General features: G+C 42.9%; 1 protein-coding gene across 1 annotated transcript; it reads right to left on the bottom strand.

The window, feature by feature from the left end:
- Window positions 1-73: 73 nt before the first annotated feature.
- On the bottom strand, window positions 74-17,507 carry LOC139648959 (NLR family CARD domain-containing protein 3-like). Its single transcript, XM_071525235.1, has 8 exons — window positions 17,433-17,507; window positions 15,021-16,949; window positions 13,825-13,998; window positions 11,089-11,262; window positions 9,856-10,029; window positions 5,393-5,566; window positions 4,468-4,514; window positions 74-4,324 (listed from the first exon to the last, which is right to left on the bottom strand). The coding sequence occupies exons 1-8, from the start codon at window positions 17,498-17,500 to the stop codon at window positions 3,753-3,755; spliced, it is 3,312 nt and encodes a 1,103-aa protein (XP_071381336.1). The 5' UTR covers window positions 17,501-17,507; the 3' UTR covers window positions 74-3,752.
- Window positions 17,508-17,575: the final 68 nt, after the last annotated feature.

Below are 17,575 nucleotides of genomic sequence, written 5' to 3'. Positions count from 1 at the left end.
GAAACACACAACAACAACTTTGCAGTAAGTGGAAATATTTATTAAACTACTTACTAGAGAAAATAATGTGATCAATGACATGAATGAATGAAATATGGGACAAATGAGCAGATGATGAACCAGAACAAAATACTGAACTTACAGCTGACTAATGGCATTAAACTATAGGAATATTAACTGACAACAGTAAATGGAGTCTGGGGTCAATGACACTAGAGAAACGAGGTGGAACGGTACAGAGGATAAACTGGACTATATTACTTTTCCTAATTGAATTGCGGATGAATTTGGCAAAGCTTGTGTATAAACTCTCAGCAGAAAACATGGAAGACGTGTCAGAGCCTGCTCGTGTCCGTTAGGAGGTTTGCACGTGAAGAAACTGGTCTGCCGAGGATCAGAGAGTCTGGCAAACTCTGCGACAGTCGGGTTGAAAGGGATCTGACTCCTCTAACTTTTACGAGTGAACAGACTCTGGTCCGAGAGCCTCTGCTGTCGGGGCTCAAACTTCAAAATAAAAGCGGTTTGCAATAAAACGGAATAGGAAAATATCTTTAGCTGCAAGATTTAAATTTGAGTTCTCAGCTCAGGTCTGGTAGTGTTGTTGGTCTTGGCTTTTAGCCTGACATTTAGCATTGGCTTCTTGACTTGACTAAGGTTTAACAAAAGACAAAGAATTTTATAGTTTTTTTAAATATATATATGATAATAATAATAATAATAATAATAATAAATAATAATACACTTTATTTATATAGCACCTTTCCAAAACAAAGATAAACTACAAAACAAATGATAGTGCAATTCAATTGACTTGGTGATTAATATAGAAAAAATAATGAAATAAACTACAAACTTTACAGATGTACTGTATATTAAAAGGTGTAAATATAAATGGACACTAGGTGGCAGTGTAGTCCCATGGGAATCGGTTCATTAACATCTTGTGGAGCTTGGAAGAGATTATGAAGACCAGTTTACCGTTTTCTCAGGTAAACATTGTAACATACACATGATAATATTGATTAAACAACTTCAGTATATACGATCGATCAATTTAGTGTAAGATTCATACTGATTTAGAAACTCATTGAAGATACAAAGTAGAAAGATAGCACCAACAAGAAGAATGTGTGGAATAATAAATTCATGACGGCCTTGTTGTAAAGAGGGAGACAGAACCAAGGAGAGGGTAAAAAAAACAATTCCTTCTTTCGGTGACACGATATAAACTGTATTTCAGTCTCTGACTTGATAAAATGTCCAAATTAAGCTCATCAAAGCTTAGTCACAGACCAGATGGATAACTGTGTGTGTCAAGTGGTCGTCAATTGCCTTTAAAGTTTTCAACTCAATAAATGATTGTAGTCAAATAATTGCACTTATGTCATAATATTGGCATCAATACGTAAAATAAGGTCAGTGTTTGAGTGCCAAAGTGTTTGGCACTCAAACACTTTGCTGTTGTTTAGGGCCTATAAGCATCCTCCTGCTCCATACTGACAAGGAGAAAAGACCGGAACACCCCCCCCCTTTGTTTGGGTGGTGGTGGACCTCCTCGTAATCCTGATCCTCTTATGGAAACTGCATTGTGGAGTGTGGTTGAGTCACTTGCAGCAGTTGGATAATCTAGGAGGGCTAGAAGATGAGCAAACCTTGAGACACTAAACACTAAACTATGGTTAAGAGACTTGATATCTACAGCGAACAAAGAAAACTGCAAAGCTCACCCAGCGGCTCTCGGTGGCACCTCTGAGTGCCTGGGTGTCTCACTAACTGGTTTATACCCTGCCTGGGGCGTCAGCGTCCCCTTGCAGGTCCCATGGGGGTTTTGCTTCTGTTTAGCAAAACCTTCAGTGGCTAACTCGCATGGCTGTTGACTGTTTTGCGTACATGGAAGTGCTACAACACCTAGGTGATGGCTGGTGGTGGAATGGAGGTTTTGGATGAAAAGCGATTTGAAATCCATCCGTCCGGTAACACCGGGCTGCCGCCTCCCACTCTACTGTGGGAAAGCTCGGATTTTTACAATTTTTTCAAGATAACATACTGACACCAGCATGATAATACTGTGAGCGTCATGTTTTGCAAAACAACCTGTTACGTTGCCCCTAGGTTTCTACAGCAGTAGAGTAAAACCCAAACCCAGATACATTTGAGCGGAGCTGCGTACCGACTGTGGCCCAGCAACACTACAAAACAGCGACACCTACGGGGCACAGGAGGTACTGACTACAACACCAAAACATGTAGAAAATGTCAAGGAGGTGAATACTCTCTGATGGCACTGTTTTTATCAAAATGTTAGAAGAATATTTAGAAATCTATTTGACCATACAAACACTTTCAGGCTTCAAACCGTCTTCCATGGATCTAATTTTCCTCTCAGTTCTTGATTCAGTTTGACAACTCTCTCATAAACTTTATTTTACATTTCACAAGTTCAAATCTCCCTCCACAAACAGCATAGCTCAGTTATAAATAGTGAAACCTTTTGAAACCAGTTGATGCGTTTTATATAATCAGCGCCTCCACCTGCTGTAAATGAGAACTGCAGGGAAAACAACTTCCAACAGTTCACTGGAAAACATTCAAACAGCTCATGAAGTTTTTCTGCAGGACAAACAGTCTGAACCTGTTTCTAAACTGCAGTACGGTTCACCAGCCAACATTACCAGGTAACTAGTCAGGCTGGTGATGCTGTTAACTAGAGGAACTGGATCTGTCACAGTGAAGTATAATTGAAGGGGGGGCACAGAGACTGCTTATGTATAGGGCCCAGAATTTGGTGCTACACCCCTGTCCACATCCATACCTTCCTCTGATCCACATCCGCACCTTCCTCTGATCCACATCCGCACCTTCCTCTGATCCACATCCGCACCTTCCACTGATCCACATCCGCACCTTCCTCTGATCCACATCCGCACCTTCCTCTGATCCACATCCGCACCTTCCACTGATCCACATCCGCACCTTCCTCTGATCCACATCCGCACCTTCCACTGATCCACATCCGCACCTTCCTGTGATCCACATCCGCACCTTCCACTGATCCACATCCGCACCTTCCTCTGATCCACATCCACACCTTCCACTGATCCACATCCGCACCTTCCACTGATGTGGAAGGTCCCCCTACAGACTGACCCTGAGCCTCACAGACTGAACTGAGTCACCTGTGTGTTCAGCTGTAGAGCCTGAGTGTGAGAAGTCATGAGGCTCCAAACGGTTCAGGAGGAACCGGACGGCACTTTGTGGCGTCACGTGTTGCCATGACGACGTCAGATGTTACTATCTCCCGTCAATTAATCAATTTGTAATTTACTCTTTGTTTGCCCTTTTGTCTAAACAGCATTATTAAGCTAAAATTAAAAAAAAGTTGATGAATAATATTCAATAGCCATAGGTATATGTTTTGTAACATTGCAAAGTTTATACTGTGCTAATGGATGTAGAAAATACTCTTCAGTCTACTAGAGGTTAACCTGCATTACATCATTACAATATGTAAAATATGTAAAAAAAAATAAAATAAAATAAAAAAAAGCAAACAGTATAATTTTCTTTCAGCTGGATTCACTTTGTCCTCATGAAAAGAGTTAAGTGTTCCTAATATTTTGTCCAGTCTATGTACGTGTGTGTGTGTGTGTGTCTGTGTGTGTGTGTGTGTGTGTGTGTGATCCTGTACAGAGTGAACCATCATCTCAGCAGCTGTCTTTGGTCAGCACTGTGAGTGTTTCTCTCTCCCTCCTCTATCTGACAAGAGACACTGAGGAACCAGACCCAGACCCAGACAAAGACCAGATCCAGAACCCAGGATAGAGTGGTTCAGTGAATGTGGAGTGGAAGCTGTGGATGTGGATCAGTGTGTCAGAGGAAACTTTGTAGAAGGACAGAGAGCCAGCAGGCCAGTCCAGATACACTGCTACTCTGTTAGAGCCAGAGGAGGAGAGGGAACGTGAGACTATTCTTCTGCTATTGCGACAGGCAGAGACAGTGTTACCAGAGCAGCCAAAGGATATTTTATGAGAGCACTGCAGACTCCAGGACTTTTCATTCCCTCCAAGCAGACAGTCAGCACCCCTTCCTCTCCTACTGATTCCTCTGTATGTCACTCCTATATCAACCCCTCCTTCCCACTCGACCTCCCAGTAACAGCGACCAGTCAGACCATCTCTACACAGCAGCTGTTTCCAGTAGTCAAATCTCTCTGGGTGATCAGGATATGGCTGCTCCTCTGTCACCAGTGTCACCTTTCTGTTGTCTTCAGACAGGAAGAGGTTTCTGTTTGCTGTGTTTGGGTCCAGTGTGAGTTCACAGGCATCTGATGAGAGAACAAGACTCAATACAGCAGCAGCTTCTCATCTAATACACCTGTTGTGTTTATTATCGGTTGATTTATTAACAGATTGACTGTTACTGAATGTGCTGCTTTGTTTTCATGAATCAAACTAAATACACACTTACACTTCCTCAGATCTGGTTTCAGCCACCACACTGCATCATGGTCCACACTGAGGGGGGGGGGGGGGTAAATAAAGTCAGACAGCATAATCTCTTTGATAATGAACAAATAACCTTCATAACCTTCCATATGAGTGATTTTCCAGACGGCGTCACTCATATCCTCCATTCAACATGAAACAATATTCCTCAGCTTCTCAGCAGCTCCGTTCACACTGAATTTATGAATCAGAGTGAATGTTCATATGTTGGTACAGACTGGAGCAGAGCGGAGTAAAACCACCAGACCGAGTCTGTACGGTAACAGGAGTCACTCCACTCCTGTAAATAATGTCTGTAACCATAGTAACGTTTACCGCAGACCAATATGGCGGCTCCCGTCGCCTGTGTTTTCAGTCTACTGGACACCAGTAACACCAGTAACCAGAGGCGTCAGTTTATCCATCAGATTTGAATAAACCTCCACCGACAGCGGCGTGGTTTTCTCTTCTTCCACCTCATGAACTTGATACTTTAAAGAGACGCAACATTTGGCCTCAAGACACAGAACTGGTGGAGCAGCTGCAGTGTTGAGGAAACAGACTGATAGAAAATGTGAGAACGTCTCAACTCTTCCCTCCGTCTCTTTCAAATTAACGACGATAAAGTTACGTAACGTAACGAGCGGCCGTCCGGTCCGGTTCCGGTTCACGCTACTCGGACCGACCGGATCCGCTCTAGATTCGGTATCGACACCCGAACGTTTCGGGTAGCGAGTTCGGTCGTAGAAAGCTTCGCTCTCCTTAATAACCGAACCGTGTGTGAACCGAACGGGACGAAGCTCCGATGAGGAGCGACGGCTGTATTTAGCCGCGGTGCGGACGCAGCCGGTCTGACAGAGAAAATGTGTGTGACTCTCAGCCTTCTAGCGGACGTGGCCTCTCCGTACCTGAGAGAGTCCGGTCTCCGGTGTGGATCCTCCGGTCCAGCAGAGAGCAGCTTCACTCCTGAGGCTCCTGGATGATTGTAGCTCAGGTCCAGCTCTCTCAGATGGGAGGGGTTGGAGCTCAGAGCTGAGGCCAGAGAAGCACAGCCTTCCTCTGAGAGCAGACAGCCTGACAGCCTGCACACACACACACACACACACACACACAGAGACACACACACACACACACACACACACACACACACACACACACACACACACAGCAACATATTGTTGCATTTTCTTCAGTGATGTATAGTTTGTAGTTCTGGGTGATTAAACAATATTGATAATTATCTTGATTACATTTTCCTCGATTTCAAAATATAAGCATCTTGATAATTTTCAATAATATTGATCAAAGCAGAGTTTCTCTCTTAAAACATAATTCTGGTTCTTTTCAACCTGGACCTTGTTTTCCTAGTTTTAGTCATGAAGATTGATGGATTCAACATTTCATCATTTCCTTCACTGTAGAGTTTTACGTAGCTTCAGTTAAATTAATATTCCACTTAGTTTCAACATGACGTTATTTATTTGAGAAGCAGAATATAATCTACTGACCAAGACCAGATGCAGCTGGACCAGTTTGTAGTTCAGATTTTTACTTCCCATTCATTTGAATGGAAACTGCCATTGAACACGTTGGTGAACAGATTCAACAGCAGATCCTGCTGCTGTGATCTTTCATTGACTTTTGGTCCGACTATTTAGTTGAAAGGATGGGGTCGCACATGATGGAAAGTTACTTTGTTAAGCACTTATTTTATTTCATAACAGAACGTTCATCAGTGTCTGATAGTAACTAATCTTTTTCCTCTATATGTAGGCTAATCCCCATAATAAGAATCATTATGTGAAGGTCTTGCTCTGTAAGTCCCTGGTGTTAAACTAAACTCCAACATGTGGTTCCTGATGTCGCCACCAGGGGGCATTGGTGTTATTTACATTGTTAAACGTGTACAAAAAACGTCCATGTCGCCCTTTAAGATTATACAAAATATCAGAAAACAATATATATACTGTATATGTCAAAAAACGATGGGATGTCTGAAGACATCAGGTAGTCAGCCGTTCATAAATCAGACATACCAACAGTCTCTAAGTTTAAACATTCGGCTACTATATTCACACTGGAGCCCGACCTCAAGAGTCGTTCATTCATAAAAACACCGTCAGATTGCATTCCTCCTTTAACCCATTAGGATGCAATGCATTTAAGGTATGTATCCAGAAACATTCCCTTTTCAATAAGGCATTTTCCTTGTTCCCCCCTCTGCCATTCAACCTTACTTTCTCAATGCCTGTACATCTGAAGTCCTCCAATCTGTGTCCTTTATTTAAAAAGTGTCTGGCAGCTGGGGATGTGATGTCTCCTCTCCTGATGCTACTGCTATGTTCCTGAAGTCTGACGTTAAGCTTCCGTGAGCTTTGACCCACATAGTATTTATTGCATTTACAAAAGAAAAGATATATAACATTGGTAGTGTTGCATGTGATGAGTGATTTTATCGTGTATTCCTTAGCGGTATGTTGATTGATAAACCTGTTGGTTTTCACCATATTATTACAGGAAGTACATGATCTGCACATTCTTTTCAACTTATATGATCTAATAACTGGATACCGCACCCAACAGTCTGAGCGCAGCGGCCGTACTACGATTACATGTACTGCTATTTAGAACCAAACAGCATCTTTACTGACAGAAGAGAACACAGCGGAGGGATACCATGTAGGAGAGATAGCTCCTGTTTGGGAGACTGGATCTACTTTATTTTTAAATACTAACTTTAGTGTGAACCCAGAACAGAAATGCAATGTAACCGCGGACCAGTTGCTGCTTTATTGTCTTCCAGCAGGATCTGTTGTTGAATCTGTTCACCAACGAGTTCAATGTCAGTTTTCAGGAGGTTTTCTCCTCATTCAAACTCTACAAACTGGTCCAGCTGCATCTGGTCCTGGTCAGTAGTTTATATTCTGGTCTTCATGGCGGTCAGGTGCTGAATAACCCCCATGTTAAAACTAAGTGGAGTATCGCTTTAAACAGGAGTGCTGCTGTCCAACACACACACACAGCAAACACACTCTCCGGCAGCTGGAGCCAAAAGTGATTAAAACACAGAAACACTCTGCAGTGAAACGTCTTTAAACAGCTGCCACTGAACACTTATGATGTTTCACTTATAATCGTCCATTTGATATTTTTTAGGTTGCTCACACACTTCACTTGAACAGGTTTTCTGAAAAACAGATCGTAGCTCTCAGTGGAAACTCTTTGTTTAAAAACAGTTACATGTTGGATTTTCTCATTAATAAACTGCTCTGAAATCAGTTATTATAATACAAAAACTGTCTCCAATATTAACAGCTGACCCCAGGATCAGGTTTGTGTTTTCATTACAGTTCTGGACTCAGTTTGACAGAATCTGACAAGTCCTTTACTTCAGGTTTCACCAACAGAGGCAGTGAGGAGAGAAATGTTGGGCTTTGATAGGGGCAGGTTTGGTTATTAGCAATTAGTAATTAATAATTATGAAATTATTAATTATTCATAAAATTATTGACGGGAGTCAATAGAACGGGGCACCACCCTGGAATCAGGGACCAATAACCGTACCTTTAAGTCAGTCTCAAAATGGCTGTTCACCCCCAAATTACAGTGTTTGAGTACCACTGTACATTTATGAGTGAACAGTGAAGGGTGAATTCGTACACAGGCCCTCACAACCAGCAGTTACCACAATACATATGCATAAGAAATCACAGACAACTTCTCTTTAAAGGTATAACAGCGTTTATTTACTTTAGCAATATTAATTAATAATCAATAATACTTCAGTCAATCAACTACTATTACACAACTACAACTATGGATCTAAACTAGCAAGCATAAAAGTAAACAGTATAATGGCATGTAGGGAGTTGTATGTATGTGTGTGAGAAAGGGAGAAGAGAGAGAGAGAAAGATGGCGGACGTGACCACGTGGGTGGGACGTCTCGCGAGAGTTCAAGATGGCGGCCGTGACCGCACAGTTTGAACAAAGAGGAGTTTTGGAATCAAGATGGGGTTGGAATTAGGCGGCTAAAACCAACGCCCTCTACTCCTCAGGTGTGTGTGTGTTAGTAAGAGAGAGAGAGAAAGATGGAATAGAGGGGAGCACTCGCCGTCTAAAGCACCAATAATAGCCTTTTACCGCACAGAAACTCGGGGTACAACTGGGAAGTAGTACACCGGGTTACTGGTCTTTGAGCTAGTAAAATGCAGTATATTGGCTCTCTACGTGGCGATAAACACAACTGCAAGTCCAGTGACATGCAATGGCACACATTCAGCTTCAAACGTTACAATCAAATCAAGCAGCAAGCTTAATGATAGGTTTCACAGCATAATATGGACACGGTGGTCCAATGCGCTTCCCAATACGCACAACAGTAGCTTCTGATCAGTAAAGCTTAAATAACACACCTATACTAGTCTCTGCCCAGAACCAAAGCCTCTTACTTGGGAAAATCACTCTCGAGTGATTTGGTGTGTGTTTTCGTCGGGTCGAGCCGGTGGGGGCGGCGAGACCGTTATTTCTCCTTGCACGGAGCGATGGTCAGCTGGCTTTCCTCGTAGGCAGCGAAGGATTTCAACCAGGAGTCGACTTGACTGAAGAAACGTTTCCTTACGTTATCTTCTTGGAGGGAAGGAGTGTCCTCAGCTGTAGTCTCTTCCAGTCCACTTCTGCAGGTCGGCTGCGCGCACTGGTTACTCATACAGATGCGCGCAAGGAGTTAGATTGCCGGATACACAAACAGCTAATCTAATCCTTCTGGATCCAAATAGTGTTATGGCGAACACTAAACAGTCTGGGCTCGTCCAGCGAGTTGAAGACTGTGCCTTGGCTTAAACAAAAAGAACAGTTCGAACGTTACAATGTACCACCTTGTATAGCAACGGAGTCGCAAGAAGGGGCGATGTGGAAAGGTAGCTCCTGGAATTTATATCCTCCGTGACGTCATGGGGGATCCCGGGGGTTCGCCCGAGTCTCGTCCAATGAAAGACCAGAGTTTGAATTCCAGCCAGTTCACACCTAGGTGTGAACTTCAGGGCCAGTTGGAATTTTTGGCGCTGCTTTTCCTTTGTCTGAAATCAAGCCCAGCGGGTGGGCTAGAGTTAAGGCTTTTGGTTTTCTTGTTAGGCCACAGATGTTGGCCCTATTGTTTTAATTAGTTTTCTTTTGTTTCACCTTATGGCGTGGCCCAACAGAAATAATGAAATATTCTGTCAGAGGAGAGAAAGTAGAGCTGAATGTTGGTTTCTCAGCTGCTTTCAAAAACCACATCAGCAGGAAAATGACAGTTCAGGTATTTTCTCTGACATTAATGGGCATGTAAAGCAGAATTTAAATGGTCTGTTGAACAGTAACAGTGATCCTGACCTGAGAGTCTCCAGTCTGCAGTGTGGACTCTCCAGTCCAGCAGAGAGCAGCTTCAGTCCTGAATCCTGCAGGTCGTTGTTACTCAGGTCCAGCTCTCTCAGACTAGAGGACTGGGAGCTGAGACCTGAGGCCAGAGCTTCACAGCTTCTCTCTGACAGCTGACAGTAGCTCAGCCTGAAGGACAAGAAGACATGTGGAAATGTTATTCTGTTATATTTAATGTCATTATTGTATTATTTCTACTGACAGACTGTATTGATGAGGCCCTGGTCTAAAGCAGGTCCCAGTGTGTTTGCATGGTGCTGTATACTGAGCTGACTGGAGCACTAACACTGACAGGGAAACTGGTTTGATTCCCACTGGGCCGCCCATGCTAACAATGTATTCACACATGGTGCTGTAAGGTGATTGGATAAACAAATCCACCAAATGGCACATGCTTTGTTACACTGCACAACGAGCCATACAAAATAAAATAAAGTGGATAGAAATTAGGAAACACTTTAAAAACAAGTGGATTTAAATAATAATATCAAATATAAACATGAGAAACAAGATGAAGAAGTGAGGACAGACAAAAAAGATTACACTAAATGACACAAAAGCAAGTCAATAAAAGTGTGTTTTACAAAGAGTTTTAAAGATGATAGTGAATCTGCACCTCAGTCCCTCAGGAAGGCTTTCCACAGTCTGGAAGCCCTGAGGACTAAAGTGAAACCACCTTCAGTGTGAGTCTGGACTGAGGGAAAGTCAGGAGGACCTGAAGATCTCAGCTGGCTCTCAGCTCACAGGGAACTAAGAGCTCCACAGTGTAATTCAGGACCAAAACTAGCCTGCTTTAAATGTGTTCAGTGACATTTTAATATGAATTCTCTATCTAACTGGTAACCAGAGGACAGATGTTAAAACTGGGCAGATGATGATGTCACCTTCCCACTGGTTAAAACCTAGCTGCTCTATTCTGAAGCAGCTGGAGATGTGACAGTGAATTATGGCTGAGAGGAACAGAGAGAGGTGCAGTAATCTAATGACAAGATATCAGAGCATGGATGATCTTCTCTCAGTCACTGAGCTTCACTGCTGTGTATATGAAGCTGGATCAATGAAACTCAAATCCTCATGTAAAACCTGCAGGGCGACCTTTGCAGATTCAGGAATCCTGTTTTGAGAGAACAGACCTTAGTTTGGAGAAATGTGTCGAATCAACTGAGAAAAACTGTAAAGTGATTTTACCTGAGAGTCTCCAGTCTGCAGTGTGGACTCTCCAGTCCAGCAGAGAGCAGCTTCAGTCCTGAATCCTGCAGGTTGGTGTTACTCAGGTCCAGCTCTCTCAGGTGGGAGGGGTTGGACTTCAGAGCTGAGACCAGGACTTGACAGTGAGTCTCAGACAAGCAGCAGCCCCTCACTCTGAATAAAGAATAAAGGAGGAGTTAGACTTCAGAGCTGAGGCCAGAGAAGCACAGCAGCTCTCCATCAAGCTGCAGCCACTCAATCTGAATAAAGAACAAAGCATGTAGCTATAAAATAAAATATTCCTGAAAGCTTTCAACAGTCCAGTGTTTCATAATCCAATGGACTTCAGCATGTTGTCAGTGTGGATCAGCATCATGTCGGCTTTATAGAGTCTTTCCATCTGAAACCAGACAGGCTGTCACACCTCTGTCTCAGGATTGGTCCATTTTCCTTGAACACATTCTGTAACCGGCCAGATGAATAAATCTGCAGGTGTGGCCATGAATGCCAAGAAGTTTCAAATAAATAAAGGTTTAGTTAAGGTCCAGAATCCACTTTTTATTGGGGCAATATTTTCAGATGGCTGTTTCTCTGGAGATAATTGTGATAAAAAGCAGAATTTGAGTTGGATGGGGAACTCTAACTGAACCCTAACTGGTGCCAAGAGAGACGCACCTGCTGCCGAGAGAGACGCTCTGCTGCCGAGAGAGACGCTCTGCAGCCGAGAGAGATGCTCTGACCGGGGACTGCACACCTGTGAACACCTGGTGAAGCTCCTCAGGGGAACAGACAGAAAACTCTGCACTGCAGCAAACTTCACGGTGCGTTGGTGAACCTGACTTTGTTTTCTGACAGAATATTATATCGGACTTTGCCGACTCTGAATACAGAACGACAGCGAGCAGCGACTGTGTCACTTTACCTGTAACGTTAACTTGTGGCTCCATCCAGCGCTCAGCACTGATGAGTTGATCCACAGAACGTAACTGACTCCAGAGCTGCTTTGTTTTATGATCCTTTGAAAACGGATAAGATTTACCCAGACTCGATGAGGAAAAACGTTTTGTAAATGAAAATAAGCCTCAGTAAAGAGATATAACGCTGCTTTCTCTCTGCTAACTTTGTCTTTGGTGCTACGCTGACCGTGAACGCACCGTCTGAGTCAGTGACGCACGCAATGCATTCTGGGTGTTGTAGGATTCCCCCTTAACAGCAATATGGGGAAACTACAGCCTTTTTCTCAGTTTTAATTTTAATTGAGAACTAAACTCATCCGATGAAAAGAAATGTTATGGATTTGATTATGTTAAAATATGGATGAAGATTTTTGTTTTATTTTAGGGTAAATCAATCTGCCTTCCACTGACTCAAATCATATGGTAGCAGCAAACTCAGAAATGCTGCTTCACTACCTCCCAATCTCCCTGCTTCAAATTGTTCTTTCTAAATTAGTAGGGTTCCCACTCTTTTTAAGAAATCATTTTCCAGGACATTTCCAGGACATTTTCCAGGAGTTTTTCTTGACAGTTCAGGACAGCACTTGCTCACAAACGGTCATATAATTTACCGGTAGGCCTGGTATTGACACATTTAACCCCAGTTTTATTCCTCCTTTTTTAATGATGCAGGGTTCATGATGAAGAGTCTCAGGTTCATTACAGGTGACGGCTGCACCCATCACTGCCAACTGTACAATAAGGTCGTGGCCTCCTCGACTTGTTTTTACATTTTCACTCTCCAGACTCTCACACCTAGAGGTCTGAACCAAGAGTATGAGATCAAACATTTTCTCTAAAATAAAAAACAAAAATGGTGGTAGTATCATGATGGCTCTCCCTACATAAATGGGTATTTTTCTAGACCCTGCCACACATAACTGTATTGTATGTTTTTCCATTGTTATTTATTTATTATTCTTTCCTGATTTTTTCCTTATTGTGATTCGATCATAGTCGCTGTAGGCCTTTACAAAATAGAATATTTTGCCATAGGCTACATATTTTTAAGTGATGAATATGTGGCTGCATGCTTAGATGCCAGTCAGAATATATGGTCTAATAACAATTCTCCGACTCAGCAGATTTACTCTCCAGCTGAGTCCAGAGCCTGCTACAGGAGTTGAGACTTGATGAGAGATTTGATCGAAGCTCCGCTCACGTCCAAATTGATAAATGCCGAGCTTTGCGTGGAAATGACGTACGCCCAGTTTTCTGTCGTACGTTCGTTTCATAAATGAGGGCCATTAACTCCAGACCATCATGCTTAAACTGTGACAGATACCAGCGTGCACTAATATGGACTCATGTGACTTTTTATCCCTGAAGATACACAAAAGAAAATATCTTTAATACATTGTGTATCCATAGTTGGATCAATACCTGGGTGATTATGTCTCTATACGTTCTGGGTAATTACCACAATAAAAGTCTGATATTTAATTCCTTTATTGCCTCCAACACTCTCACATCAAAGTTTTGCCCCCAATAGATGGAGGCCATTTTGGAGCCATTTGGACTCCTGTATCTTTAAAACTATGAGAGAATATCATCAACAAAGTTCATCGTTATTCATTTGAATACAAAAGGATTGTGTGAAAACAACATGAGGAATTTGAGATCTAAGCCTCTAAAACCAGATCCTGTCTGATTTCAGATGGATTGACTCTATACAGACGTCCTCAAATTACAATATTCATATAATATTCATATCAGCACATTATTAAATATGATGTCTGACCTGAGAATCTCCAGTCTGCAGTGTGGACTCTCCAGTCCAGCAGACAGCAGCTTCAGTCCTGAATCTTGCAGGTTGGTGTCATTCAGGTCCAGCTCTGTCAGATGGGAGGGGTTGGACTTCAGAGCTGAGACCAGGACTTCACAGTGAGTCTCTGACAAGCTGCAGCCCCTCAATCTGAATAAAGTGTAAAGGAGGAGTTGGACTTCAGAGCTGAGGCTAGGACTTCAGAGCTGAGACCAGGACTTCAGAGCTGAGGTCTCTGAGAGTTCACAGCCAGAAAGTCTGTTTACAGATTTAATGTAAAATGAGAGATTATCAAAGCAGAGCTGAGACTAGCATACCAATCAAAATTTATACAGCATACCACTACTACTACTATTACTGCTACTAATACTACTAATAACAATAATAATAATAATAATAATAATAATAATAATAATGATAATGATAATGCTGATAATAATGACAATAATTTGTATTATAGAATTTGAAATTTCCCAAAAGTGGTTAATATATAATATAGTCAGAAACCAAACGGAAAAGAATACATAAATGCAATTATATGAAAGCATTTCTGTAAAAAGTGTTTTAAAAAAGAATGAAAAATGATAGAGATTTCAGCCTGAGCTCCACAGGCAGTTCAGTTCAACTTCTGGTAAAACAACTCAGTAAAACAGCCTGACACCATTAGAGTCCGGCTTCACCACAGATTTGGTTGGGGTTTAGTTACTTTTAAGGTTTTCAGCCTACAGCATTAAATTCCAACTTTCCGAGTCGTATTTCCCACTTTGTCGGCTCGTTCATGTCGCTCTCTGTAATTCTGATATTTCTGACATGAGCTGAAGGCAGGAGAAGACGAGGGGAATCTTTCATAGATATTACACCAATAAAGAGTTGAACTAGACTAAAGAATGAAACTCAAGAAACAACCGATCTGTTAGATCAGTAACTGGAATGTGAAACTGAACCTGGAACAGTAATGACTTTACTCTGTTACAGGAAAAAGTAATGTGATTACAGTGACACATTACTTTGTAACGTGTTACGCCCAACACTGTGTACCACTGCTATGTAGAACAACAGTTAATAGTGTGTATGTTTGAGGAACTATAGATCTTTATTGTAATTCTGATGGTGTCAGGTATGAAGGTCGCTCTACACTGTTCTATACTGTTGGTATTCACATCAGGACTAACCGAGCCTTCCTGCAGTTCCTCACAGCTGGGATCAGTCTCCATTGTCCATCCACTGATGTGTTGTAGGCCTCCAGGTCCAACACATCCAGAACCTCCTCTGACATCTGCAGCATGTAGGCCAGAGCTGAGCAGTGGATCTCAGAGAGTCTCTTCCCTGATCTGGTGTCTGACTTCAGGAACTCTTGGATCTCCTGATGTACTGACTGGTCGTTCATCTCCATCAAACAGTGGAAGATGTTGATGCTTCTGTCAGGAGAGGTAGTGTAGTTGTTCATCTTCTTCAGGTTGCTGATGGCTCTCTGGATGCTTTCTGGTCTGCTCTCTGTCTGACCCAGCAGGCCTCCTAAGAGTCTCTGGCTGGACTCCAGTGAGAGGCCATGAAGGAAGCGGACAAAGAGGTCCAGGTGGCCATTTTTACTCTTCAGGGATTTGTCCATGGCTCTCTCCAGGAAGTCATCCAGGGATTGTTCACTCTCTTCAGATCTACCTTCTTTTCTAGCTCTTCTATCTTCTCCCAGGAATGTCTTCAGTACCTTCTCTTCCCTGTTTGTGTGACAGTGGAACATGTAGACAGCAGCCAGAAACTCCTGAATGCTCAGATGGACAAAGCAGAACACCTTGTCCTGGTACAGCCCACACTCCTCTTTAAAGATCTGTGTGAGCACTCCTGAGTACACTGAGGCTGCTCTGATATCAATGCCACACTCTGTCAGGTCGGCTTCATAGAAGATCAGGTTGCCTTTCTCCAGCTGCTCAAAAGCCAGTTTCCCCAGAGAGAGAATCATCTTCCTGCTCTCTGTATTCCAGAGTGGATCTGTCTCATCTCTCCCATGATACTTGACGTTCCTCTGTTTGGACTGAACCACCAGGAAGTGGATGTACATCTCAGTCAGGGTCTTGGGCAGGTCTCCTCTCTCACTAGTTTTCAACAAATCCTCCAGAACTGTAGCAGTGATCCAGCAGAAGACTGGGACGTGGCACATGATGTGAAGGCTTCGTGAAGTCTTGATGTGGGAGATGATTCTTCTGGCCTGATCCTCATCTCTGAATCTCTTCCTGAAGTACTCCTCCTTCTGTGGGTCAGTGAAGCCTCTCACCTCTGTCACCATGTCAACGCACTCAGGAGGGATCTGATTGGCTGCTGCAGGTCGAGTGGTTATCCAGAGGCGAGCAGAGGGAAGCAGTTTCCCCTTGATGAGGTTTGTCAGCAGCACATCCACTGAGGTCGACTCTGTAACATCAGTCAGGATCTCGTTGTTCTTGAAGTCTAGAGGAAGTCGACACTCATCCAGACCGTCAAAGATGAACACAACCTGGAACTTGTCAAACCTGCAGATTCCTGCTTCTTTGGTCTCAGTAAAGAAGTGATGAAGAAGTTCCACCAAGCTGTACTTTTTCCCTTTCAGCAGATTCAGCTCTCTGAAAGTGAATGGAAATGTGAACTGTATATCCTGGTTGGCTTTGTCTTCAGCCCAGTCCAGAGTGAACTTCTGTGTTAAGACTGTTTTCCCAATGCCAGCCACTCCCTTTGTCATCATTGTTCTGGTTGGTTTCTCTCTTCCAGGTAAGGGTTTAAAGATGTCTTCACATTTGATTGGTGTTTCTGGTCTCGCTGGTTTCCTGGATGCTACTTCAATCTGTCTGACCTCATGTTCATCATTGACCTCTCCACTCCCTCCCTCTGTGATGTAAAGCTCTGTGTAGATCTGCTTCAGATCTGTTGGGTTTCCTGCTTTAGCAATCCCCTCTAACAAATCCTGAAACTTCTCCTTCAGATCAGATTTGAGTTGATGTTGGCAGATGGGAACAAGAGTTTCTGAATTTGTTGTTGTTGTTGTATATTTAGACACCATAAATATGGAGTCCAGGTCTGTTTGATGCTCCTGGGCAGACTGACCGCTGGGAACCTCTTTCCTTTGCTGCTGAACTCTGTGGAGAAAACATTAAGCACAAGGTGAACTCCACTGTAAATGTTTCTCTGGAGTGTCTTTCCCAAAGCAGGTCGTAGCACTAAGTATATCTTCAAGTCATTCTTCAAGACATTCGTTCATTTCACGAAGATTTCCTGAAAAAACTCTCAACAACAACAACTCTCAGCAGCACATGAAATGTGTCGTTCATCTAGTCGTGAGACTTCAAGCGTCTCTTTGCAGGAGCGGTGAAGGTGAGATCCTACAGCAGACAGACTGTCCAACCTAAACTCTGAGCTCCACAACATCAAAACCATTAGAGGCATTTCCCTTTGCCCCAAATCTTACTGTCAAAATATATAAATAATAAATAAATAATGTTTTGAAAGAGGAAACTATATCAACAGAGTATGAAGGGCCGGACCAATTCTATATCTCATGACTTGATGCCTCTTCTCAGTGGAGATGGATAACAACAAACTCATCTGTTTTAAATTCTTACCTTTGCTCAGCAGAGTGCTGTCCATCTTTGAAGTCAACACGGCGACGCTTCGACCGGTCTCTCTTCATGGACACACAGCTGGGTTCAGGGGAGTCTGGTCTCTCCTGCTGGATCCTGATAGAAACAGGATTGACAAAAGAAGG

The sequence above is a fragment of the Centroberyx affinis genome, unplaced genomic scaffold, assembly GCF_046629955.1.
Source record: "Centroberyx affinis isolate AG114_WGS23_722 - 3 ecotype Tasmania unplaced genomic scaffold, CSIRO-AGI_Caff_v1 ptg001276l_1, whole genome shotgun sequence".
In the NCBI taxonomy this organism is placed as follows: Eukaryota; Metazoa; Chordata; class Actinopteri; order Beryciformes; family Berycidae; genus Centroberyx; species Centroberyx affinis.
The sequence above is the reverse complement of the archived record's forward strand: the minus strand, read 5'-3'. Positions and strand labels throughout refer to the sequence as shown.

What these genes read in the sequence shown, in the direction of transcription:
- LOC139648959 (XM_071525235.1), bottom strand. Translation starts at nt 17,500, where the DNA reads ATGAAGAGAGACCGGTCGAAGCGTCGCCGTGTTGACTTCAAAGATGGA. An exon ending in CAGCACTCTGCTGAGCAAAG is followed by an intron (nt 16,950 to 17,432) that starts GTAAGAATTTAA and finishes TTTTCTCCACAG; the next exon opens with AGTTCAGCAGCAAAGGAAAG. An exon ending in GAAACCAGATCTGAGGAAGT is followed by an intron (nt 4,325 to 4,467) that starts GTAAGTGTGTAT and finishes TTCTCTCATCAG; the next exon opens with ATGCCTGTGAACTCACACTG.